The following is a 26,667-nucleotide window of genomic DNA, read 5'->3' as shown; positions in this document are numbered from 1 at the left end:
GAGATTTTGACAGACTCTTGGTATTCGGCCCATTTGTCCCAGGATTCCCAGTTTTGCATTTTTCTTGGAAAAATTCCTTTTAAACGCCCAAGGAAAAAATAGATTAATTTAAAAATACAAACTACTATACAATACCTCAGAAAAACCATCATACATTAAAAAATGGGAAACTGAACTAAATACTACCCTTAATTCTATTGAAACTCATTTAGTTTTCAGCAACATTCACAATCTCTCAATATCCTCTAGAAATCAAGAACGTAACTACAAAATTATTTCACGATGGTACAAAACCCCAGACATTCTTCACAAAATCGACAATTCCCGAACACCACATTGCTGGAGATGGAATCAAGAGACAGGCACCTTCCCACATCTGGTACCACTGTTCAAAAATAGCAAACTACTGGGCTACAATTAAAACACACATAGAAAACGCGCTCAAGACCAAACTCAACTTCAAACCAAACTTCATTATCCTCAACCTAGACCCACATAAGGTACATTTTAAACAAGCTCTCAATAATTCCCCACCTTAGAAATGCAGCAAAACGTTTAATAGCCAGACACTGGAAAGAGAGTGAAGCTCCAAGTATAACTGAATGGTTCAATGAAACGAATCTTATAAACATACATGAAAAAATTCGATTACTATATATATATATAAATTTTATTATTATTTTATATAATTTTTTTCCTGCCCTATAAAATGCGCCAGGACTTAGGACAAGACAGGTTTGGGGGTAAGTTTAACCCTAAAAAAAAAGTAGACCCTACGTCCGTTCCCCCCCCCCCCTTCCACCAGGAGAATCACACTCTTCGGCTTATTTGATGGGTTACTTATTATTATTATATTTATTTTCATTTTATAGCTTGATATATCTGACTTTTGTGGACTTAAATAATGTTTTTTTTTGTTTTGCTTTTTCTTAAGTTTATTCTTGTTGATTGGTAAAACTTTTAGTTTTTTGTTAAATATTACTTTTAAAACTTTTTTTTGCATATATATTGTAATTAACTTTTATAATCCCCTATGGGACTTGAATTTATGGTCATTTTGTTGCTAATATTATGGGCTTCACTGATGCACTAAATTTGGGACAACCTGCAGCTGCCTTGGACACCTAAATGGACGCCCCATCAGAGAGCATTCCACTCTTTACGATTTACAGCGGTGTGTAACCCCTTCACGACCGCGGGCAGTAAAATTACGTCCTATTTTAACGTGACTCAACGACCAGGGACGTAACTTTACTGCCTAAAGTTCATTTGATTGCCGTGGCCATAGCAATGGCTTTCAAATGATGTCCCCTGCTGTTTCTTACAGCAGGGGACCTTTGCTTGACCCCATCGACGGTGGCATCGCCAGCCCCCATCGACGATCGATGTGATTGGCTGTTCAAATCTGAACCGCCAACCACATCGTTTGCACCGATTTCGGCAAAAATAATGCCCGAATTAGTGCGATACTGTGAGATCCGGCTATGAGATGCCATAGCAGCTACAGCAGATCATAGGTGGACCTCAAACATGCCGCCCCCAGCCCCTGCAGCACTGATTGGAGCGATCGTGCTATGACACGCAATCGCTCCAATCAGTGTGCAGTGGGGCGGTCTGATCTGCCGGTGGCCGCCCTCCCCAGGCCTGTGCTGGCCTGCGAGCCCTCCCCCAACATGTCTGCAGCATGCAGTGGCTGGTACTTGTGGTACCACGCCACCGCTGCTGCCGCCGCAGACGCCAATGTCACCGCTTCTGCTCCTGCTTCACGTGAGTATTCCGCTCCCCTTGCAGCCCGTGCGCGCTCCCGTTATGGCCCCTGCCCGTGCCCCCCGCGATCTGCTCTCCCCCCCACGCCCCGATCTGACCCCCGACATCCCGATCTGCTCCCCCTGCGATCTGCCTGCCTCCTCTGTCATCTCTATTCTGCTTCCTTCCTTCTTTGCTTCTCCGGTATCCCCCTCTGCTCTCCCGCGCCCCCCTCTGCTCTCCCCCTCCCCTCTCCCCTCGACGTCCTCTTACCTGCCTTCACCGGGTCGTCCGAGGTCTTCACTGGCACGATCACATCTGCCTCCATCTCTGGGTCCTTCTTCCTGGGTCTTCTGCTGATCTGTTCAACGTCCTGCCTACGGCTCCTGTAAAGCTGTCCATCTCGCTTGCCTTCTGTTCCTCCTGCTAATCCTCTGGGTACTGTGAGTATAACTTTTTTTTTTTTTTTCTTCTCTGTATCCTGTCCATTTTTACACCTCATCCGTCCGTGCGTCCCGGCGAGCACTGATCACGGATGCAGATAACGGATCTGCATCCGTGGTCAATTTTTGGCATGACTTTTTTTCCATATCCGCGACACTTTTTGTATCGCATCCATCCGTGCGTCCCACCAAGCGCTGATCAGGGATGCACATAACGGATCGGCATCCCTACTCAATTTTTGGCGTGACTTTTTTTTTTTTTTTCCGTATCCTCGACGCTTTTTATATCTCATCTGAACGTGCGTCCTGCAGCGGCCGATCAGTGCACCGCGTCTGTGCGTTTGAAAAGTCAAATGGCGTTCCTTCTCTTCTGAGCCCCACCATGCGCCCAAACAATTGATTTCCACCACATATGAGGTATCTGCGTACTCAGGAAAAATTGCACAATACGTTTTATGGTGCATTTTTTCCTGATACCGTTGTAAAAAAAAAAAAAAAAGCTACCTGGCTGATGCAAAAATGTTGTGGTTGAAAAGAAAAAAAAAAAAAAAAAGATTTTCACGGTTCAACGTTATCAACTTCTGTGGAGCCCCTGGGGGTGCAAGGGGCTCACCAAACATCTAGATAAATTCCTTGAGGGGTCTAGTTTCCAAAATGGGGTCACTTGTGGGGGAGCGCCACTGTTTAGGCACCATAGGGGGTCTCCAAACATGACATGGCGTCCGCTAATGATTCCAACCAATTTTGCTGTTAAATGGTGCACCTTCTCTTCTGAGCCCCGCCATGCGCCCAGACAATTACTTTCCACCACATGTGAGGTATCGTTGTACTCAGGAGAAATTGCACAATACGTTTTATGGTACATTTTTTCCTGATACCCTTGTGAAAAAAAAGCTACCTGGTTGAAGCAACAGTTTAGTGATAAAAATTTTATTTTTTTCTTTTCACGGCTCAACGTTATAAACTTCTGTGAAGCCCCCAGGTGTTCAAAGTGCACACCAAACATCTAGAAAAATTATTTGAGGGCTCTAGTTTCCAAAATGGGGTCACTTGTGGGGTAGCTCCATTGTTTAGGCACCTCAGGGGGTCTTCAAACCCGACATGGCGTCCGCTAATGAGTGCAGCTAATTTTGTGTTCAAAAATTGAAATGGCGCTGCTTCCCTTCCGAGCTCTGCCATGCGCCCAAACAATTGATTTTTACCACATATGGGGTATCAGCGGACTCTGGAGAAAATGCACAGTAAATTGTAGGGTGCACTTTCTCTTTTCTCCCTTGTGAAAATGAAAATTTTATGGCCCAAGTAACATTTTTGTGTTTAAAAAGTAAAATTTTCATTTTTTCTTTCCACATTGCTTTGGTTGCTGTGAAGCACCTAAAGGGTTAATAAACTTCTTGGATATAGTTTTTGAGTACCTTGAGGGGTGCAGATTTTAGAATGGGGTCACTTTTGGGTATTTTCTGTCACCTAGGTCTCTCAAAGTCACTTCAAATGTGATGTGGTCCCTAAAAAAAAAATTCTTTTGTCAATTTTGTTGGAAAAATGAGAAATTGCTGATGAACTTTGACCCCTTCTAACGAAAAAAAAATTTGTTTCGAAAATTGCGCTGATGTAAAGTAGACATGTGGGAAATTTTATTTAGTAACTATTTTGTGTGACATCTCTCAGATTTATAGGCATACATTTTCAAAGTTTGAAAATTGCGAAATTTTCAAAATTTTCGCAAAATTTCCTAAATTTTCACAAACGCAAAAAATATCGGCCAAAATTTACCACTGACATGAAGTACAATATGTCACGAAAAAACAGTCTCAGATTCGCCAGGATCCGTTGAAGCGTTCTAGAGTTATAACCTGTCAAAGTGACACTGGTCAAAATTGCAAAAAATGGCCCGGTCATTAGGGTGTTTTAGTGGCCGGGGGTGAAGGGGTTAAGTAGTTGTGCAGCCACGAATGGTGCTAACTCTCTGATTTCTGCTGATATAGGCAGGTGCTGGCTGTATAACATAGTAAGGGTATGTCCACACGTATCTTCTTCTGAGTGCATCTTTTTTCCTGTGGTCCCACAAAACGCAGCTTATGTCCCAAAAAATGCATATCGTTTTGCAGCGTTTTTGTTAATGCGTTTTTTTTCAAGGAGAAACAAAATATGATGGGACAGATAATTGATAGCTAGAATAGATAGACAGAATAGAGTGATAGCTAGCTTGGCCAGCTGTTTTTCAGTATTTTTATTTTTTAATATTAAAAAAATGATGTGGGTTCCCCCTCATTTTTCATATCCAGCACAGGAACAGCAGCAGCTGCAGGCTGCAACCCTCAACTGTCTGCTGTACCTTGGCTGGTTATTAAAAATAGAGGGGATCCCATTTTTTTTTTTTTTTTTTTTTTTATTATGCGGTCCCCCACCCCCCCATTTTTCTAAAACCAGCCAATGTACAACAGACAACTGTTGTCTGGTATTATTAGGGTGGGAAGGGACGTAGTTATTTGGCCCTTTCCAGCCTAAGAATAGCAACCCGCAGCCGGCCCGAAGTTGGGAATCCATTAGATGCGCCAGTTCTGGTTCTGGACCAAACTCTTCCCATTGTCCTGGGACTGTAGAAATTGGGGTAATAACGAGTTAATGGCAGCCCACAGCTGCAGGCTGATATTTTTAGGCTGGGGGCACCCAATAATTATGGGTATTCCCCAACCTGAGAAAACCAGGCCCCAGCTGTCAGACTTTATCTGTGTGAGTATCATAATATGGGGGTATCCTATACCAATTTTTTTTTTTTAACATTTATTTTACTGTACGATATAGACCCTCCCACCGGCGTCTGAGATTGGAAGCCTCAGACACGCGGTCACTCAGCGTGGGGGCTCATCTGACTGTTACCAATCACAGACGCCAGTGGGCGGGGGAAGCAGTGAATATGTATGAGCTTAGTGAGCAGCCTGGAAGACACGGAAGCAGGATGACCGCTGCTCCGGTGAATTGGTAAGTGTGAAGCGCTTGCACCTCCTTGTATCAGATTCTGGTCCCCATAGGCATTATATGGGGACTGGCATCTGGCCAGATACCAGATACCAGGGATCAGTCCCCCGCAAACCATGAGTTGGGGGGGGGGGGGATTGATCTGCCAGTCCCCTGAAATGCAGGGACAAAACACAAAAAGAATTGACATGCTGCATCTTGGCTGCGTCTTCGAAAGCAAAGCCAAAAATAGATGCCCTGTGCGGAGAGAAAAATAGAAATCACATAGACTTTGCTGGGGGAAGGAAATGCATGCAGTTGGGTGCATCTTTTGTGACCACAAATTTTCAGAAAAAAACGAAGTAAAAGATGCAGTGTGCGGATGAGGCCTAAGGCTGCTTTCACACATCCGGCTTGAGCTGTGCGGCTCAATCCGGCTGTGCAAGCTATGCAACGGATGCGGTGAAAACACCGCATCCTTTGCATAAGTTTTTCCCATGCGGCCCGTCCGGTTTTTGCCGCTTGCGGCATGCTACTGAGCATGCGCAGTGGCAAAACCCGCATGCAGCGGCCAGATGCGGTTTTTGCCGCATCGCGCCGCATCCGGCCGCCATAGGCATGCATTGAAAAATGCGCCGCATCGGCCGAATGCGGTGCGATGCGGGGCTTTTTTTTTGCCGCACGAAAAAACGTGCCAGACAACGTTCCATCCGGCCGCCGCATCGGCTAAATCTGCTGCATGCGGCAAAAACCGGATGGAACGCAAGGCCATGCGGCACAATGCGGCACTAATTAAAGTCTATGCAGAAAAAACGCAACCGGCAGCAAAAAAAAAAACGGTTGCGATTTTCCTGCAAAGTGCCGGATTGTGCCGCATTGCAGAAACCGGAGGTGTGAAAGCAGCCTTAGGCCCTGTGCGCACTTACCGGATTTTGCCGCGGATTTTTTGCGGTTTTGCTGCATGTTTCGCTGCAGAAAATGTTCATAACATCTCTGCAGTGAATCACCAGCAAAACCTATGGAAAAAAAAATCCTGTGCGCACTAGGCGGAATTTGACAGCTGCATGTTTTGCTGCGGGATTCCCGCAGCAAAAACAATTGCATGTCAGTTCTTTCCGCACGTCGCTGCGGGATTTCACTCCATTGACTGCCATGTAATTGTGAAATCCCGCAGGGAATAACGCAGGCAGCAAATTCTGTGCGGTTTACTGCGTTTTCCTGCGTTATTCCCTGCGGTATTTCGCGGTTTACCTCCGGTAATGTACATCGCCTGCCTGCGGTTTTGCAGGGAAGTGATGTCATTACAGGAAGAGGAAGCCGTGCAGAGAGTAAACACACAGATCACAGACACAGACATCACAGACATAGAACACATAGACACAGACACATAGAACACACATAGAAAGCAAACGGAAATATAGAAAACAAAGCACATGGGCTCCGCTGTATATTTACCGTCCAGCCGAGGTAAGCACACAGCGGCGGCCCAGTATTCTCAGGCTGGGGAGGGAGAGGGGCAGGGGTAATGTCCCCCGCCTCACTCCCCCTCCCGCAGCCGAGAATATGAGCCGCAGCTGCCCCGGGACTGTCGCATGCATTATGCGGCAGTACCGGAGTGTCCCCGGCTCTTCCTGCCGCCGTGTAGCAGTGGCAGTCAGGGTAATACAAGGGGTTAATGGTGGTAGATCACCGCCATTAACTCTAGGCTTGATCATGGCAGCGTCTATGTGACAGCTGACATGATCAACCCGTAAGTAAATTGAAAAAACACACAAAAATCCTTTATTTTAAATAAAACACAAACAAGCCTCGTTCACCATTTTATTAACCCCTCCCGAAACACAGCTCCGGCGTAATCCACAGCTCCTGCGCTGCTTACATCCAGCCACGACTGACACAGACACAGCTGAATGCAGTCGCAGCGAGACAGCAGAGGTAATTACCGGTCATTTCCCACGGCTGGTAATGTGAACTCACTGCTGACCGTGGGAAATGCAGCGATCTGTCCTCTATCTATCTCTCTATCTCAGAATGAAATGACTTTTTTTTTTTCTTTTTTTCAATGTGCTTTATTGCATTGAATGCAATAAAGCACATACCAACCCGCACGCGGCAAAACCGCGGCAATACCGCGGCAAACCGCATGCGGTTTTCGGGTGCGGTTTGCCGCGTTTTTTTACCGCGGGTGCGGTAATCTTTGAATACCTGTGGAATTTTCTTTAGAAAATTCCATTTCTTTGTCGCTCCTAATTGGGAGACCCAGACAATTTGACAATTGGGTGTATAGCTATGCCTCCGGAGGCCACACAAAGTATTACACTAAAAGTGTAAAGCCCCTCCCCTTCAGCCTATACACCCCCCGTACTGCTACGGGCTCATCAGTTTTTTTTATGCTTTGTGCGAAGGAGGTCAGACATCCACGCATAGCTCCACAGCTTAGTCAGCAGCAGCTGCTGACTATGTCGGATGGAAGAAAAGAGGGCCCATAACAGGGCCCCCAGCATGCTCCCTTCTCACCCCACTTTTGTCGGCGGTGTTGTTAAGGTTGAGGTATCCATTGCGGGTACGGAGGCTGGAGCCCACATGCTGCTTTCCTTCCCCATCCCTCAATTAGGGCTCTGGGTGAAGTGGGATCCCATCGGTCTCCAGGCACAGGAGACCGTGCTCCATCCACAGCTCCTGAGGACCCTGCTGGATAGGAGCCGAGTATCGTTCAGGGACATGGCCCTGCTACTTGGAGGTACTCTGTGTCCCCGTGGGGACCGCGCACAGCAACACTCCAGCATTGCTGGGTGTGCTAGTGCACCGGGAACAGCAGCGCTGACTGCGTTTGTGCCACTATACACTTCAGCGTCGCTGAGTGTATTTGTGTAGGGGGACTGCCGCGCTGACCGCCGCTGCCATGGTTATCCCTGCGGCGCGGCTGGGACTGTTAGTGCGCCGGGGACGTCCGCGCCGACCGCGCTTATACGGCGGCCGCGCTTATAACTATAGTCCCCGGCTTCTGCGGCCTAGTCTCATTCTTTTCCCGCCCCCAGCCCTGCCAGTCAGGGGAAGGGCGGGACGCTGTACAGGTCGGCAGCACTGAGGGCTGGAGCATGCTTTGCATACTCCACCCCCCTCACTCTGCACAGTGGGGCACCAGTTCCCGCACTTTTCTGGGTCACGCCCACGGCTCCCTCCTCTCCCCAGGACGCTGGCAGCCATTCCTCTCAGCTCTGCTAACGCTGGAGAGGAGAGACAAGCTCAAAGAGACCCATGCAGGAATTCTGGTGCCCACACAAACGCTTTGCGCAGGCGGTAAGCAGCACCTGTGGTGCTGGCCCCACTAGTGCAGAAGTGTATTTATAGTTTATATGATTATAGTCTATACTTTACACTGTATGGTGCACTGTTGATTTGTGGCTATTTACCCTCCTGTATTGCTCAGAGGAGACAACAGCATGTCGTCCACAAATAGCAAGGGTGCCATGGCACAGACTTACTATGCTGCCTGTGCAGCATGTACGGCTATACTGCCGGCAGGTTCCACTGACCCTCATTGTGTGCAATGCTCGGCCCCTGTGGCACTTTCTCAGCCGGAGCCTCTGCTAGGGGTGGCCCAGGGAGAACCACCTGTTAACACTGTCCAGGTGACAGGGACGGAGTTTGCAGTTTTTACTGAAAGCCTTTCTGAGACTATGGCTAAGATATTAGAAGCCTTGCAGTCCAGGCCGGCATCTCAAGCCAGGGGCACTGTGTTATCATTGTCCCCTGGTTCCCCTCAGTTGGAACAGCAATGTCTTCCCGGGGTGTCTCATGGATCCCAGGGTGAGGTCTCTGACACGGACCGCAGCCCCAGACCGACTAAGCGAGCTCGCTATGAAATTCCCTCGACATCATCACAATGTTCAGGGTCTCAGCGAGAGGACTCTCTGTATGATGAAGCGGAGGTAGCTGATCAGGATTCTGATCCTGAAGCCGCTCTCAACCTTGATACTCCTGATGGGGACGCCATAGTGAATGATCTTATTGCGTCCATCAATGAAATGTTGAATATTTCTCCCTCAGCTCCTCCAGTGGAGGAGTCAGCTTCTCAGCAGGAGAAATTCCGTTTCAGGTTTCCCAAGCGTACAAAGAGTATGTTTCTGGACCACTCTGACTTCAGAGAGGCAGTCCAGAAACACCGAGCTTATCCAGATAAGCGTTTTTCCAAGCGCCTTAAGGATACACGTTACCCTTTTCCCTCTGACGTGGTCAAGGGCTGGACTCAGTGTCCCAAGGTGGATCCTCCAATCTCCAGACTGGCGGCTAGATCCATAGTTGCAGTGGAAGATGGAGCTTCACTCAAGGATGCCACTGACAGACAGATGGAGCTCTGGTTGAAATCCATCTATGAAGCTATCGGCGCGTCTTTTGCTCCAGCATTCGCAGCCGTATGGGCACTCCAAGCTATCTCAGCTGGTCAGGCGCAAAATTGACGCACTCACGTACGTCTGCGCCGCAGGTGGCGTCCATAACCTCTCAAACGTCGGCATTTGCGTCCTACGCTATTAATGCTGTCCTGGACTCTGCGACCCGTACGGCGGTTGCAGCCGCCAATTCGGTGGTAATACGCAGGGCCTTGTGGCTGCGGGAATGGAAGGCAGATTCGGCTTCCAAAAAGTGCTTAACTGGATTGCCATTTTCTGGCGACCGTTTGTTTGGTGAGAGATTGGATGAAATCATCAAACAATCCAAGGGAAAGGAAACATCCTTACCCCAAGCCAAACCAAAAACACCCCAACAGAGGAGGGGACAGTCGAGGTTTCGGTCCTTTCGGGGTGCGGGCAGGTCACAATTCTCCTCGTCCAAAAGGCCTCAGAAGGATCAGAGGAACGCCGACGCATGGCGGTCTAAATCACGCCCTAAAAAGACCGCCGGAGGTGCCGCTACCAAGGCGGCTTCCTCATGACTTACGGCCTCCTCACACCGAATCCTCGGTCGGTGGCAGGCTCTCCCGCTTTTGCGACACCTGGCTGCCACAAGTAAAAGACCGTTGGGTGAGAGACATTTTGTCTCACGGTTACAGGATAGAGTTCAGCTCTCGTCCTCCGACTCGATTCTTCAGAACATCTCCGCCTCCCGAGCGAGCCGAGGCTCTTCTGCAGGCGGTGGGCATTCTGAAGGCAGAAGGAGTGGTGGTCCCGGTTCCTCTTCAGCAACAGGGTCACGGTTTCTACTCCAACCTGTTTGTGGTTCCAAAGAAGGACGGGTCCTGTTTTGGACCTAAAACTGCTCAACAAACACGTAAGGACCAGGCGGTTCCGGATGGAATCCCTCCGCTCCGTCATCGCCTCAATGTCCCAAGGAGATTTCCTAGCATCGATCGATATCAAGGATGCTTATCTCCACGTACCAATTGCTCCAGAGCATCAGCGCTTCTTGCGCTTCGCCATAGGAGACGAACACCTTCAGTTCGCGGCACTGCCGTTAGGCCTGGCGACAGCCCCAAGGGTTTTCACCAAGGTCATGGCTACAGTAGTTGCGGTCCTCCACTCTCAGGGTCACTCAGTGATACCTTACTTAGACGATCTGCTGGTCAAGGCACCCTCTCAAGAGGCATGCCAACACAGCCTCAACGTTACTCTGGAGATTCTCCAGAGTTTCGGGTGGATCATCAATTTTCCAAAGTCAAATCTGACACCGGTCCAATCACTGACATATCTTGGCATGGAGTTTCATACTCTTTCAGCGATAGTGAAGCTTCCGCTGGACAAACAGCGTTCACTACACACAGGGGTACAATCTCTCCTTCAAGGTCGGTCACACCCCTTGAGGCACCTCATGCACTTCCTGGGGAAGATGGTGGCAGCAATGGAAGCAGTCCCTTTCGCGCAGTTTCACCTGCGTCCTCTTCAATGGGACATCCTACGCAAGTGGGACAGGAGGCCGACGTCCCTAGACAGGAACGTCTCCCTCTCTCAAGCAACCAAAGATTCCCTTCGGTGGTGGCTTCTTCCCACCTCATTATCGAAAGGGAAATCCTTCCTACCCCCATCCTGGGCGGTGGTCACGACGGACGCGAGCCTGTCAGGGTGGGGAGCAGTTTTTCTCCACCACAGGGCTCAGGGTACGTGGACTCAGCAAGAGTCCTCACTTCAGATCAATGTTCTGGAGATCAGGGCAGTGTATCTTGCCCTAAAAGCGTTCCAGCAGTGGCTGGAAGGCAAGCAGATCCGAATTCAGTCGGACAACTCCACAGCGGTGGCTTACATCAACCACCAAGGTGGGACACGCAGTCGGCAAGCCTTCCAGGAAGTCCGGAGGATTCTGCTATCCGCAGTTCACATCCCGGGCGTAGAAAACTGGGGAGCAGACTTTCTCAGTCGCCAGGGCATGGACGCAGGGGAATGGTCCCTTCACCCGGACGTGTTTCAGGAGATCTGTTGCCGCTGGGGGATGCCGGACGTCGACCTAATGGCGTCACGGCACAACAACAAGGTCCCAACATTCATGGCTCGATCTCAAGATCACAGAGCTCTGGCGGCAGACGCCTTAGTTCAGGATTGGTCGCAGTTTCAGCTTCCTTATGTGTTTCTTCCTCTGGCTCTGTTGCCCAGAGTGTTACGCAAGATAAGGGCCGACTGCCGCCGCGCCATCCTCGTCGCTCCAGACTGGCCGAGGAGGTCGTGGTACCCGGATCTGTGGCATCTCACGGTCGGCCAACCGTGGGCACTGCCAGACCGACCAGATTTGCTGTCTCAAGGGCCGTTTTTCCATCTGAATTCTGCGGCCCTCAACCTGACTGTGTGGCCATTGAGTCCTGGATCCTAGCGTCTTCAGGATTATCTCAAGAGGTCATTGCCACTATGAGACAGGCTAGGAAACCAACGTCCGCCAAGATCTACCACAGGACGTGGAAAATATTCCTGTCGTGGTGCTCTGCTCAGGCGTTTTCTCCCTGGCCATTTGCCTTGCCCACTTTTCATCTCAATCAGGACATCTCCTTACCCTCGTTTTGTCCTCATCCAGTTCACCAATGTGAAAAGGATTTGCACTTGTTAGATCTGGTGAGAGCACTCAGACTCTACATTTCTCGTACGGCGCCCCTGCGCCGCTCCGATGCTCTCTTTGTCCTGGTCGCTGGCCAGCGTAAAGGGACACAAGCTTCCAAATCAACCCTGGCTCGGTGGATCAAGGAACCAATTCTCGAAGCTTACCGTTCCTCGGGGCTTCCGGTTCCCTCAGGACTGAAGGCCCATTCTACCAGGGCCGTGGGAGCGTCCTGGGCCTTGCGAAACCAGGCTACGGCTCAGCAGATGTGTCAGGCAACTACCTAGTCGAGCCTGCACACTTTCACGAAACACTATCAGATGCATACCTATGCTTCGGCAGATGCCAGCCTAGGTAGGCGAGTCCTTCAGGCGGCAGTTGCCCACCTGTAGGACGGAGCCGTTACGGCTCTATTATGAGGTATTTTTTACCCACCCAGGGACTGCTTTTGGACGTCCCAATTGTCTGGGTCTCCCAATTAGGAGCGACAAAGAAGAAGGGAATTTTGTTTACTTACCGTAAATTCCTTTTCTTCTAGCTCCAATTGGGAGACCCAGCACCCGCCCCTGTTTTTTGTATACACATGTTGTTCATGTTAAATGGTTTCAGTTCTCCGATATTCCTTCGGATTGAATTTACTTTAAACCAGTTTATAATTTTTTCCTCCTTCTGGCTTTTGCACCAAAACTGATGAGCCCGTAGCAGTACGGGGGGTGTATAGGCTGAAGGGGAGGGGCTTTACACTTTTAGTGTAATACTTTGTGTGGCCTCCGGAGGCATAGCTATACACCCAATTGTCAAATTGTCTGGGTCTCCCAATTGGAGCTAGAAGAAAAGGAATTTACGGTAAGTAAACAAAATTCCCTTCTTTCCAGTGCGCACATAGCCTTATAGTACTTGCTGACGGATACATAGATTTTACATAGGACTGCATTAAATGACTCCTGACTCTGGGGCCACATATGTTGGAGCAGAGCAGTTTTCAGTCTGACTTTTTGGTAATTCTTGGAATAAATATTTGTGTACGCTTTGCAGCGTCCGCTGGCAGAGGAGCAGATACTTGGCGGCTGACGCGCTGATTTATGGCGGTACAGAATATAAACCGTTCCTGCAGGAATGTCCTCACCTCCTTCTACCCTTGTACTCGCAGATAATCCTGGGCTTGTTCGGGCTTTTCTAAGACTTAGCAGTGTTTATACAGCGACTTTCTGCTATTGATGACGACATCCAGGGGAAGCATCTGCAGAGTCCGGGGCCACAGTATCTTATTATGTACACCCTACTGGGCCAAACCCACTACTACTACTACCAGTAAACCACTTTAAAAAATGATTCCTTCCCCCCCCCCCAAATGCTATTTTTGCTTTTGAATCCTAACTAGGTCCCATCTTCCTCCGGTGTAGGAGCTCTTCGTACCCCATAAACTTTTATGTGGAAGAGGCCTAGCAACAACACATGTGAGCCCAATATAATGGTGCATAGAGAATCCCTGATTTAAAGGGAAAGTGTCATCAGAAATTAACTTTTATAAAGATTATATTTGTAATTAAAACTACTGTATATTGTGTAAAATAAGTAAAAAAATAAAATATATATGTGTGTGTGTGTATATGTATATATATATATATATATATATATATATATATATATATATATATATATATATATATATATATATATATATATATATATATATATATATATATATATATATATATATATATATACATTTATATTTATTTAATCATTTACTCTGTGTACTCTACCATATTGAGCACATAAGTGGTTTGGTTTTCAGGAAAATAAAGTTCACACCTACATTACCAGCAATAGACTGATTCCATCCGTATTTTTTTTAAATTATATTGAAGCACCTAATTAACGTGTGCAAATATTGGGAGGAGGTGAGCTGTGACTTCACCTATTTTGAATGGTGGATGTGTTTTTGTCAGACGTGTGTGTAATATATGGTGTCAGCTGTCATTGTAATTCTGTCTGATGATAATGAGACTTCTGAAAAGTCTTCTGTAAAGGACAGGAAGTATACACTGTTCAGAAAAAGTTAGGGATAACTGGCTTTTTGGTGAAATTTCAGGATGATTCTACAATGCCCTCTAATCTTTTCTCGTGAACTTAACGTGACCTTCAGTAGCCTTCTGGTTGCACATGTCCAAGTGTTCAATGTTTCAGGGCTTTTTGCACAACTTGCTGTTCTCGAACAAGGAACTTAATGGCAAAATTCACAATCCTCCTCATTGTGCTGTTCACATTTTTGACATCATGAGACCAAGGCGACCCTTAACAATTGATCACCAGTACAGCGCCATCGTGAGGCCTCAATGGATGCGGCCACTGAGCTCAAAGTGTCACCTGCAGGTTGCAACAGAGAGACTGGAAGAGTCACAGAAAGGCAGAGAGGTGGACGTCCTTTGGCCACATCCCACACTACTGACCTATTAATTGTGATCAATGGCCTTTGGAACCGGATGATGAATGCCACACAACTCCAGGCACATATAAGGGAGGTGAGAGGCCCCCAAGTGTCATGTCAGACCCTTCAAACCCATTTATGTCAGCATGGTCTGTGTGCTAGATGACCTGCAATGTCCCTGACCACACCACCGGGCACAGGCATCATCTACGCTGGACGAGGGACCCAGTGGGCCTCAGTGCTGGGCACTGATGAAAGTCAGTTCACGCTGTGGAGAAATTATGTCCGTCAATGATGTTGAAGAGGTCAAGGAGAGCCACTGCTGTCACCAGACGAGCCTTTGGTGGTGGTGTTACAGTGTGGGCCGGTGTGTCTAGTCAGTACAGAGCTGCCCTACACTTAGGGAATCGCATAGAAAAAGAAAAATCCAGCGCAGTTCCTCAGGAAGTATTAAAATCCGATTTATTGGTAACCTCCTTTAAAAATATTTATCTGGTAAACAGCAGATGTGAAAGTGACCACACAGTTACTACGCGTTTCGACGTGCTGTCTTATTCATGAATAATTCGAAACACGTAGTCCCATGTTGTAACTGTGTGGTCACTATCACATCTGCTGTTTACCGGCTAAATATTTTTAAAGGTTGTTACCAATAAATTGGATTTTAATAAATCCAGCGCAGTTCCTCAGGATGTTTCTTTTTCTATGTGGATCTATAAGGCTATGTGCCTACGGGGACAGTGTCTTGCGGATATATCCGCAGGACATTCTGCAGGAGCTCCCAGGAAACTAAACATATGTAATGAAAAGGCACCACCCGTTGGGATCTCCTGATATAAAAAAGCAACTATGCAGAAAAAGGGGGACGATATACCAAGAAATGGGATCACCCACACAATATCAAAGTCATAGAAAAATATTTTATTATAAATACTGAAAAAATGTGGACAGATCACGGCCCCAGGAAAAACAAGGGCACACATACAAACAGTTAAAAACATTTAAAAAGCCAAAAAAGCTTTGTTCCCCAACACGCCAACCTCCAATGTGTAAATACAAACATATGAGAAAGGTACCTCCTATATGAAAAATAATCACTAACCCTCCAAATATATAACTGGTACATATAAAACCAGTGGTATATAAATAAATTGCTTCACAATACGGGAAGAAGGGGGGGGGGTGTTAGAAATAGTAAATATAGGTCATATATAACACTATACACGTCATGTAGTCATAAAAGACAAAGATAATTGTGTGCATTCATAGACCAATAAGCCCCACGCCGGATACCCGAGATATTAAATTAGAGCAAAAATAATTAGTGTGGACGTCCACAAGAGTAGCTCGTATATGTCATGAAGCCGGGATATTATATATAAATACCATACAGTGCATATCCAGTCTGGGGTACATATAAACACCTGGGTCATCTAGTCCATAGCACTAACCTGTCCGTGGTTATGCCATGGGACAATGACAAGCTAGAGGAACAGCCCCAGATAACCAGTGCAATATCAGCAGCAGAGGCTAGGGAGATATACAATCAAGGCAGGCATATATGAACCTGCAGGGTGACATACTCACACCTAGCCCACCGCAATAGTACCAGAGGGAGGGAAAGTGGAGGTACAGGAAGAGGAGGCAGGAGGCGTGTGACCCCACGCGTATCGCCACGGGCATGTGGCTTCCTCAGGGGAGAGAGGGTGTGTCTCCCAGGAAACTGCACCACAACTTCTGTCTGTTTCCATGCTGCGGAATGTCCTGCGGATATGGTACAGGCATTCTGCATTGAGGATACAGTACCATGGCTTCAGCACTGCATCCTCAATGCAGAACAAGTGCTGCAGTGATCGGGAGTTCATACTCACCTCCATCACGCAGCACCTCGCTTTCCAGCGGCCGGGTCACTCTGTCAGCGTCTGCAGGAGAAGGTGGGCGGGCCTGAACTAGCTCCGGCTGTCACATGACCGGAGCTCGTGCAAGCCCCGCCCACCTTTCTTCCTGTGTGTGGATCCACCACGCTCCTGTACACCGGACGGAGAAAGTGAGGCAGGTAAGTATATGGGACCCTGCGGAGAAATAGGAGGAATAATTGACATGCTGCTGATTTTTCCGCAGGGAAATCCGCATTATTTCCGCTGCGGAAAAATCCGCAGCGTGGGCACAGCAGTTCCTAAATGCCATAGAAATGGCTGGGGAGTAGCTGTGCTACAGATTTTTGAAAAATCCGTGGCAAATTCCGCGCATTTTCCGCAGCGTGGGCACATAGCCTAAGGAAGCCCTACCTTTCTGTGCACAGGATCCCAGCAGGAATCGGTGAACAGCTGACCGGTGAGCTGAACTTTTTCTCTTTTTTTTATGTGATTATACACTTAGGGAATGGTACAGTGACTGCTACTACTACTGGAATAAGATCACTAGTCCAGTCATTGTGCTTCTGCATGAACAACACCGACCTAATTTCATCTTCATGGACGACAATGCCCCAGCTTACCAAGGTCACAGCATTAGGGAACAGCTGCTGGAAACTGAGGGACCTCAGATAGAGCAGCTGCCACTTTCTCCAGACCTGAATCCCATAGAAAACCTATGAGATCAGCTTAATCGCAGTGTAGAGGCCATAATTCTGTACCCCAAAACCTCAACCTGAGGGATGTCCTTCAAGAAGAATGGGATGCCACCTCTGCAGACAGTAACTCCACTTGTGAAAAGCAGGAGACGTCGTTGTCAGCTGTAATTGAGGATCAAGGCCACATGACAAGTTATTGAGGTACTGACATTTGGGGGGGGGGGGTTACACCCACCAGTGTTGTTTTTTGTTTCAATAAATTGCTTGAGATGAGGAAATGACCATTGCTTCTTCTACAGAAATGCCAGACTTTCTTGACAAAATATCAATGGAGCGTGAACAGTTCACCTGAAAGTCAAAAATACTTTTCTTTTTATTTTCTTTTTCTTTTTTTTTTTTTTATTTTATACTAGTGTAGGTGCTAAGAAAAGAAAAGAACCCACAAATTGAATTATGAATGCAAATATTTCCTAAAACAAACCAGTCTCCTTTATCTGAAGTTACTCAGTCTCTATTATAGTCACTTTTGGTTGAGTTTTCTGCTTCTTTGCAACTCACAATAATAGAGAATATGCGTTACATGCTGGACTTTCATATCTTTCTTCCAAATTCTTAAAATTCCTCTTACTGATCAGTCTGCGCTATCCATCCGGAAGTGGCTGAGGGTGTGAACTGGAACCTGACTTCTCGGAAGACGTTCCCTGTCGATTTGTGTTTCCTAAAATATTGAAATAATCACTGTCGTTTCAACAAACTTACCAATAGTGCAAGCAAATGTAAAAAAAAAAACAACAAAAAAAAACCCTTAAGATATATTTCATGTAAAGCTGCTCCTTTCTACACTTATGAGCCACTTCCCCTGTCTTCTAAATTCTTCATCCACTCTGAAAAAACTGCTAAATCTGGATTTCCAGCTCAGCGTGGTGTAAAATTACAGCCGCATATTAAACTATATTGCAAATGGATTTGAAAATAGGACGCAAGAGAGAAATAATGAAGTTGCTCTTTAGTAAGTGTTCTATCTCACCCAGTGCAGAATACACATCTAGTATTACAGCTGCTTCTAAATATTGGCTACATTCATGCATCTGCTTTTCTTACCATCGTGCTGTTAGTTATTAAGACTAACGGCATGTTAGTATCCTTTCACTGGCGCAGCGGCAACTAAAAAGGAGTCTGCGGAGAGGAAACTATTGAGGAATGCAGTATACAAGTCCTATAGTGGCCAGCAATATTGCTATTCCTCGTGTATACACACGGCAGCTCATTCAGAACACGTACTTTTTTTTTTTTCATGTGATCATATCTACATTTTACTGTATTTTCAGCTCCAGATCTTCTTGATCAACCTGATTTATGACTACAATGCTTACAAATCAGTGAAGACTGACACAGGCAGAGCAGTAATGCAAAATACGGGAAAATGTTAGCTGTGATAGAAGCAGCAACTTTTTAAGAATATTATATTATTTCTTTGGGCGTTTTTTTTTATTTAAAAATGTAAATATTTAAAGGGAATCTGTCGGCAGGTTTTTGCTATGTAAGCTAAAGCCAGCATGCTGCAAGGGTTAACACACAGAATTCAGGGATGCCTGTTTTGTCACAGTCTGATGTGTTGTTTATTTGCTATGTATGTTTAAGCAGTAGGTCCCTTATTGTTGGACTACAATATTTTGTCAGTCCGGCACGCCCTCTTCTCTGACGCCTCACTGTCCATATTCAATCTCTATTGAGAGCCTGGTGTGAGTGGAACAACTTACTCAGCTCTGCTACATATCTACACATTCTGAATACTGGCTGCAGCCATTCTGAAGCAATCTAAAGTGATACATTGTTTGATTCAGGGTCTCCTTGCCTACATCAGGCTGCTCTCAGGTGAAGAAGCAAAAACCTTCTGACAGGTACCCTTTAAGCTTAAAAATATCTTTTACAGCTCAATTTCATTAAAAATTTGCATCGGGTTGTGTTTTCAGGCTTTGTCTCCCTGCACAATTAGCTTTGACGTGGTCTATGGTCATAAGTCTGCTGAGAGGAGCCAAAAGAAGACAGATAAGAGTCACAAACGCTCCCATTGGCCTCTCAGCATGAGTTCACTGAAGGGTTCTCAGTTAACTCATTTAATAGACTTTGCAACACAGAGGCTACAGAAGGCAAATGGTGCAACATTTTTGATGGGATCCTATTACAAAACTGCATTTAATTTAAAAAAAAAAAAAAAGTTCCAAAATTGGACAAGCCCTTTAAGGACGCTCTTCTAAGCTCTGTGTGTGTGTGTGTGTGTGTGTGTGTGTGTGTGTGTGTGTGTGTGTGTGTTTATATTTTTTAAAAAATATATAACAAACACAAAGACCCCAAATAATCCATTTGACGTGTACATGAGAGGTAATTATTTTTCTGGGCGGCTGCTGAGAGATTCGATATGTGTAGATGCCTGGGGCGGTGTTCACACAGGAATAGAGCAGCTGTCCTGGTGAGAATGTTCTGTATCCAGAGAGGTGACTGCCGACATGTTACACCGTGGATTCCTCTCCCTCGCTTTTATCAGTCGGGTTGAAGCCAAGTCCTGTCTTGTTTTGTCTGAATAATCCATATGATTTTCTCTAGTCCGGTCATTAAAGGGTCACAGAACCCAGTTAGATGGGCTCCTGATTGGGAGTGAGTTTCATAGGAAGGATCCATATTATTTTCCCTCTCTAAACAGACAGCAATAACTCCTAAAATAAAATAACTCATAGAATGGTGGAGTTGGAAGGGACCTCTAGGGCCATCTGGTCCAACCCCCTGTGAATGCAGGTTTTCCTAAATCATTCCAGAAATATGATTATCCCGTTTCCACTTGAAGATTTCCATTGTTTGAGAGCTCACCACCTCCTGTGGTCACTTGTTCCACTCCCTGACTGCCTTCACTACCTCCCGTGGTCGCCTGTTCCACTCCCTGACTGCCCTCACTACCTCCCGTGGTCGCCTGTTCCACTCCCTGACTGCCTTCACTACCTCCCGTGGTCGCCTGTTCCACTCCCTGACTGCCTTCACTACCTCCCGTGGTCGCCTGTTCCACTCCCTGACTGCCCTCACTACCTCCCGTGGTCGCCTGTTCCACTCCCTGACTGCCCTCACTACCTCCCGTGGTCGCCTGTTCCACTCCCTGACTGCCCTCACTACCTCCCGTGGTCGCCTGTTCCACTCCCTGACTGCCCTCACTACCTCCCGTGGTCGCCTGTTCCACTCCCTGACTGCCCTCACTACCTCCCGTGGTCGCCTGTTCCACTCCCTGACTGCCCTCACTACCTCCCGTGGTCGCCTGTTCCACTCCCTCCCGTGGTCGCCTGTTCCACTGCCTGACTGCCCTCACTACCTCCCGTGGTCGCCTGTTCCACTCCCTGACTGCCCTTACTACCTCCCGTGGTCGCCTGTTCCACTCCCTGACTGCCCTTACTACCTCCCGTGGTCGCCTGTTCCACTCCCTGACTGCCCTTACTACCTCCCGTGGTCGCCTGTTCCACTCCCTGACTGCCTTCACTACCTCCCGTGGTCGCCTGTTCCACTCCCTGACTGCCTTCACTACCTCCCGTGGTCGCCTGTTCCACTCCCTGACTGCCTTCACTACCTCCCGTGGTCGCCTGTTCCACTCCCTGACTGCCCTTACTACCTCCCGTGGTCGCCTGTTCCACTCCCTGACTGCCCTCACTACCTCCCGTGGTCGCCTGTTCCACTCCCTGACTGCCCTTACTACCTCCCGTGGTCGCCTGTTCCACTCCCTGACTGCCTTCACTACCTCCCGTGGTCGCCTGTTCCACTCCCTGACTGCCTTCACTGTCTAAGTTTTTCCTAATGTCTAATCTGAATCTCCTTCCTTAAGTTTCATCCCATTGCTTCTTGTTCTTCCTTGTGCTAATGAGAATAGGGTAGTTCCCCCTGCACTGTGCCTGCCTTCAGATGTTTGTAGACCGCTATTAAGTCTCCTCTCAGCCTTCTTATTTTTAAACTAAACATCCCTAGTTCTTTTAGCTGTTTTTCATGGTTTGCAGACCTTCTACCATTTTTGGTGGCTCTTTTCTGGACTTGCTCCAATATATCGATGTCATTCTTGTTCGAGTGCAATGATTATTATGCAGACTCTCTTCTCGAGAGCACATCACCTGATATAAACGGGACGTGTGCTGTTTATAACATGGTTTGAGGCACAAATTATCTATTAAAGGGAATCTGTCAACAGTTTTTGTTTGTATGTAATCACTAAGCAGCATGATATAGGGGCTGAGAGCCTTATTCCAGGAATTTGTCACTTACTTGGCTGTGTGCTGTCATTCTGATAAAATTCCTACTGCAGATCTATCAGTTCAGAATTATTTTTTTTTTATACGCACCCCTAAATTTGTATTAAAATAAAGTGACAAAAAATGTGTTAAAATGATCAAAGTGATTAAAATGCAAATAAAAATACTTGATATTTACGGGGCCTTATTGTACATCCCTATGCCCCCCTTTTTTTGTACAGTAACAGTAGTACAGTCACTTATACTCACCTGTCAACGCTCCTTCTGTCCGTGGTGCTGATGTCTCCTGCGATGCGGCGTCTGGCCGCTGCTGTTTCCCCGCTGCAGCTACTTCTGGCTCAGCTGTGCAGTGCATATGTTTGAGCATTAGTAGCCGACCTGGAAGCAGGAGACAGCAGCGGCTGGAGACAGCTTTTTATTTTAAATGTACGTGATTTTTCTGGTACGTGTTTCACGGATCACACCACTGTGTGGTCCGTGGGACATCAGTGATGTCAGAAAAAAATGGACTTGTCTCCGTGCGGAAATCACGGACACGCGTGTACACCGCATGCATTTTTTTCTTACTGGATCTGTTTCAAATAGAAGCAATAGCAATCAGTTGAGGGATCTGTTTTAGGCCTCTTTCACACGTCCGTGTCTCCGGTACGTGTTTGGTCCTTTTCCTCACGTACCGGAGACACGGGGACACGTAGACCTATTAAAATCAATGGGTCTGCGCTCACGTGCGTGTTCTGCCATGGACCGTGTGGAGCATACGTGTGCCCGTGTGCTCCACACGTCAACATGTCCATTTTTCTCCAGCATCATGGGTGTCACACGGAACGCAAACGAACCACACTGAGGTGTTCCGTGTGACACGCGCCGGAGAATACACACGTGTCTGAGAAAAGAAAAAAACAACTTTACACACCTTCTCCAGCCCTGCTGTATCTGCCGCTGCTGTCACTTGCTTCCGACCCCCGCTCATTAACTATAGTTATCAGATGCTAGTTCCTGCCAATTTTACCTTAATTTTATGGCAGTTTACAGATCTCGGTGGTGATCCAAGTTCACTATGTACACTGGTGGCTGAATAATCGTGTGACTGTCAGCTATCTCTACTGATTTCTCCCACACACAGGGCATTGTGGTCTCTGAGGGCCAATGCTAGACTCCGTTGGCAGCGACTTATCTCCCAGAACAAATTAAGGCTATGTGCACACGGTGCGTTTTTCTCGGCGTTTTTGCGCGTTTTTCGGGTGCGTTTTTGGCCTCAAAACTGCATGACTTTGCTTCCCCAGCAAAGTCTATGAGTTTTCATTTTTGCTGTCCCCACACAGCGTTTTTTTTCAGCTGCGTTTTTGTGGTGACCACAAAAACGCAGCATGTCAATTATTCCCGCGTTTTTCACTGCGCTTTTCATCCATTGAGTTCAATGGGATGTTGAAAGACGCAATGAGAAACGCAAATAGCTGCGTTTTGGTGCGTTTCTAAGACCAAAAACGCAGCTATAAGCGCAGGAGGTGGGTAGTAAAGTGACGTGTACAGGAAGAGGATTCCTTCTGTCAGTATAGACAGAAGCATGAATCCTCCCGGTACCGTCACCGCCGCGTCCATCTCCCGTCCTGTGCATGTATGCTGCCGTGCGGCGCCATGTACAGGCAGGAGGTGGAAGCGGCTGCGAAAACAAAAGTTAACAGTAGAATAAAAAAAAAAAAAGTTATACTCACCTGTCTGCAGCCTCGCGGTGCCATGCCCGCTCCCATCTCCTGTCACGGTATCGCCGCTCCCGCTCCGGCTGTGTGCAGTCTCCCCGGGGCAGGACCTTGCTTGCAGGACCTGGCGATGGATCACCTGATGCAGTCACCTGACGCATCAGCTGATCGAGTCTCGGGCTGACGCGGGCGCCCGGCCGGTATCAGCGGATGCGTCAGGAGACTTCATCCCTGATTACCGGCAGCTGCTGCAGCGATCGGACAGGATCAGACTCCCGCCCCATCGCTCCGGGAGCTGCCGGTAATTCAGCACATAAGTGAGTATTATTTTTTTTTTTTTTTTTCTACTGATGCATCAGCTGATTGTATAATCGGCGTTTATACACTCAGCTGATGTGTGATGGGATTCACATCCTTTAACCTGACACATCATCTGATCGCTTTGCCTTCCAGCAAACCGATCAGATGATATTGGATCCGGATTGGACGGCGCGGGACCCTGACCCAGGATTACTGCGGAGGGGGGTTTATTTCAATAAAGATGGAGTCACTAATTGTGTTGTGTTTTATTTCTAATAAAAATATTTTTCTGTGTTGTGTTTTTTTTTTATCTATACTAGAAATTCATGGTGGCCATGTCTAATATTGGCGTGACACCATGAATTTCGGGCTTAGGGCTAGCTGATAATATACAGCTAGCCCTAACTCCATTATTACCTGGCTAGCCACCCGGCATCAGGGCAGCCGGAAGAGTTGGATACAGCGCCAGAAGATGGCGCTTCTATGAAAGCGCCATTTTCTGGGGTGGCTGCGGGACTGCAATTCACAGCGGGGGTGCCCAGAAAGCATGGGCACCCTGCACTGTGGATTCCAATTCCCAGCTGCCTAGTTGTACCCGGCTGGACTCAAAAATGGGGCGAAGCTCACGTCATTTTTTTTTTTTAAATTATTTCATGAAATTCATGAAATAATTTAAAAAAAAGGGCTTCCCTATATTTTTGGTTCCCAGCCGGGTACAAATAGGCAGCTGGGGGTTGGGGGCAGCCCGTACCTGCCTGCTGTACCCGGCTAGCATACAAAAATATGGCGAAGCCCACGTCATTTTTTTTTTTTGGGGGGGCAAAGAAATCCTGCATACAGTCCTGGAAGGAGGATGCTGAGCCTTGTAGTTCGACAGCTGCTGTCTGCTGTCCTGCATACACTATTGGATCGAGGATGCTGAGCCTTGTAGTTCTGCAGCTGTCTGCTCTTCTGCATACACTAGTGGAGAATGAAGAACACATTGAAGAAGGAAATGACATCAGACCTTTTTTTTTTTTGTTCACTGATAAAAAACGCATAAGGACGCAGTGAGCAAAAACGCAGCAAAACGCAGCAAAAAAACGCACCAAATCGCGGCAAAACGCGTGCGTTTTTTGCCGCGTTTTTTCGACGCAGGTGCGTTTTTGTGCGTTTTTAGCGGCCAAAAACGCACAAAAACGCAGCGTCAAAAAAACGCAGCGTGTGCACATAGCCTAATCTGTCGCTGAAAGAGGCCGGATACTCCTTCTTTCCCTTGGCATCCTCTTTCGGTGGAGGGGGGGAGGTGGGGGGGGAGGTTGGGAGAGTCTGGAGCCCCGTGCACATTAGATGGCTAGTCAAAGCTGCCAAAGTTTGTGGCTTCAGCAGACATATACCTTTGTCATATGCAACCTTGGGTAATGAGATCTTGTCAGAATCTCTTGTCTTGGGAATATACTGCAAAATGGTCAGAGGGTAAATAATGTCCAGGTAGGTTGTGTGCGCTGCCTATGGCGTGCCTTACTTTGCACATGGTCCCAATATTTTTGCATATTGTGTCCTGTAATGCCATTTTTGTCTAACCATAATAGATGTTGGGCGGCAGGAGACCAAACCGTGCCCAACGCTTCTGCACATTACCAGTATAAGGCCCTGTGCGCACACAAGTTATGTTTCTTCAGCAAAAAAAACGCACCTCTGGCCGAAAAACGCATACAAAAATGCATGCTGTTTTACCGCGGTTTGGTGCTTTTTTTTTCCCCTGCGTTATGTCCCTGCGGGTTTTTTTTTTAACATAGGGAAAAACGCAGAGACCTGCAGAAAAGAAGTGACATGCTGCTTCTTTTTGCTGCAAAAAATCTGCAGCAAAACCTGTAAAGAAAAAAGAAGCAACGTGCGCACAGCATTTTGGATTTCTCATAGACTTTGCTGGGGAAGGACTGCATGAAGCTTATGAACACAAACTGCACCAATTCTGCAGCAAAAACGCAGTGTTCACACAGGGCCTTACTGGTTTTTTTTGAGTCCCAAAGATTCATTTTCAGAATAGCGAGGGGAAACCTAAAATCGTAGTGTCCTACCTGACCTGGGGCTAAGGGTCCGGTTGTATTTGGGCACACGGTGGCTTCATCCCCATTACTGTGCAATACTGTGGTCAGTTCCCATTTTTTATATGAAGGCAAAAAATAAAATTAGTTGGATATACAATAGAGATATACAGTATATAGGGTTTTTTTAATTTATTTTTTTTTTCTGTTGCAGAAGCCATGAACGAAGATCAAGAAACGACTTCTCAGGAACTGCTGGAAAAAGCCAGAGCTGGGGATGCCAAAGCCCAGAGCGAGGTAACAATGGCACGTGGGTCTGTAATAATAGGAGGCAGATTATCCTGTGCCGCCCCGAGTGATTCACTACATAAACACGGCTCTGCTGACAGTGTAAACCTCGTGACCTGAAAACCCCGGCACACCGGGATGGAGATCAGGTTCTTCAGCTATAAATCCTTCAGAGCATTGTAGAGTAGGCATCTGCCATGATATCCCAATATCTGGCCTCCTACAAGGGTTTCTGGGGCTTCTATGTCGGTGAACCATGAGCCGTATGCTCAGCTTTCCTGTTTACTCTTTTATGGTTGTGAAGAATTTATTACAGACCGGGTGTGTTGTCCTACTGCGTTCTGGTGACTTCATTATGAGCCAATTACATTGCTCATAACAATAATAAATGTTGGACATCCGGCTTCACGCTATGGGCAGCCTCAGCATTTTTCCTCGGCATCCGTTTTGATATCTCCAGTGTATAATAGGCAGAGTTCACATGTCCAGTTATCATCTGTTACATCGGATCCAGCAGAGACCCGTTGGCAGGAAAGTTCTGCAAACTCAACTTTTTGTATGTTTTCAGGATTTTTATTTTTTTTTTACATGGGAGTCTATGGAAAATGGATTTGTTAACTGATTGCTACTGTTTCCCCAAAAATAAGCCCTACCTCAAAAATAAAAAAAAAAGACTGCCTGCACTCAGCCTCATCGACCTGACGTGTGAACAGGCGCATAACTGAACATGACATAAAATCCAAAAAAAGACAGTTTGTGCTCTGATAATGCTAAAGTATGGAAACCATGAATGTGTGAACATGGACCTGCATTACTGCTAAGGAAAATCTAAGAAAAATGAGATATTTAGCATATAGAAACGGCCATTTGTATATCTGCCCAGTTGCCCCTACACGGCATATCTCGTAACTGGG

The 26,667-nt window shown here is 47.0% G+C and overlaps 1 protein-coding gene across 1 annotated transcript in view; it reads left to right on the top strand.

Annotated features, from left to right (window-relative positions):
- The window catches only part of WFS1 (wolframin ER transmembrane glycoprotein), a 90,577-nt gene that overhangs the window by 9,162 nt on the left and 54,748 nt on the right, over positions 1-26,667 (top strand). The window contains exon 3 of the mRNA XM_075346869.1: positions 25,680-25,762. Within this exon, the coding sequence (XP_075202984.1) occupies positions 25,680-25,762 (83 nt within the window). The remainder of the gene's footprint in view (positions 1-25,679; positions 25,763-26,667) is intronic.

Source organism: Anomaloglossus baeobatrachus, chromosome 1, assembly GCF_048569485.1.
Source record: "Anomaloglossus baeobatrachus isolate aAnoBae1 chromosome 1, aAnoBae1.hap1, whole genome shotgun sequence".
Taxonomy (NCBI): Eukaryota; Metazoa; Chordata; class Amphibia; order Anura; family Aromobatidae; genus Anomaloglossus; species Anomaloglossus baeobatrachus.
The sequence above is the reverse complement of the archived record's forward strand: the minus strand, read 5'-3'. Positions and strand labels throughout refer to the sequence as shown.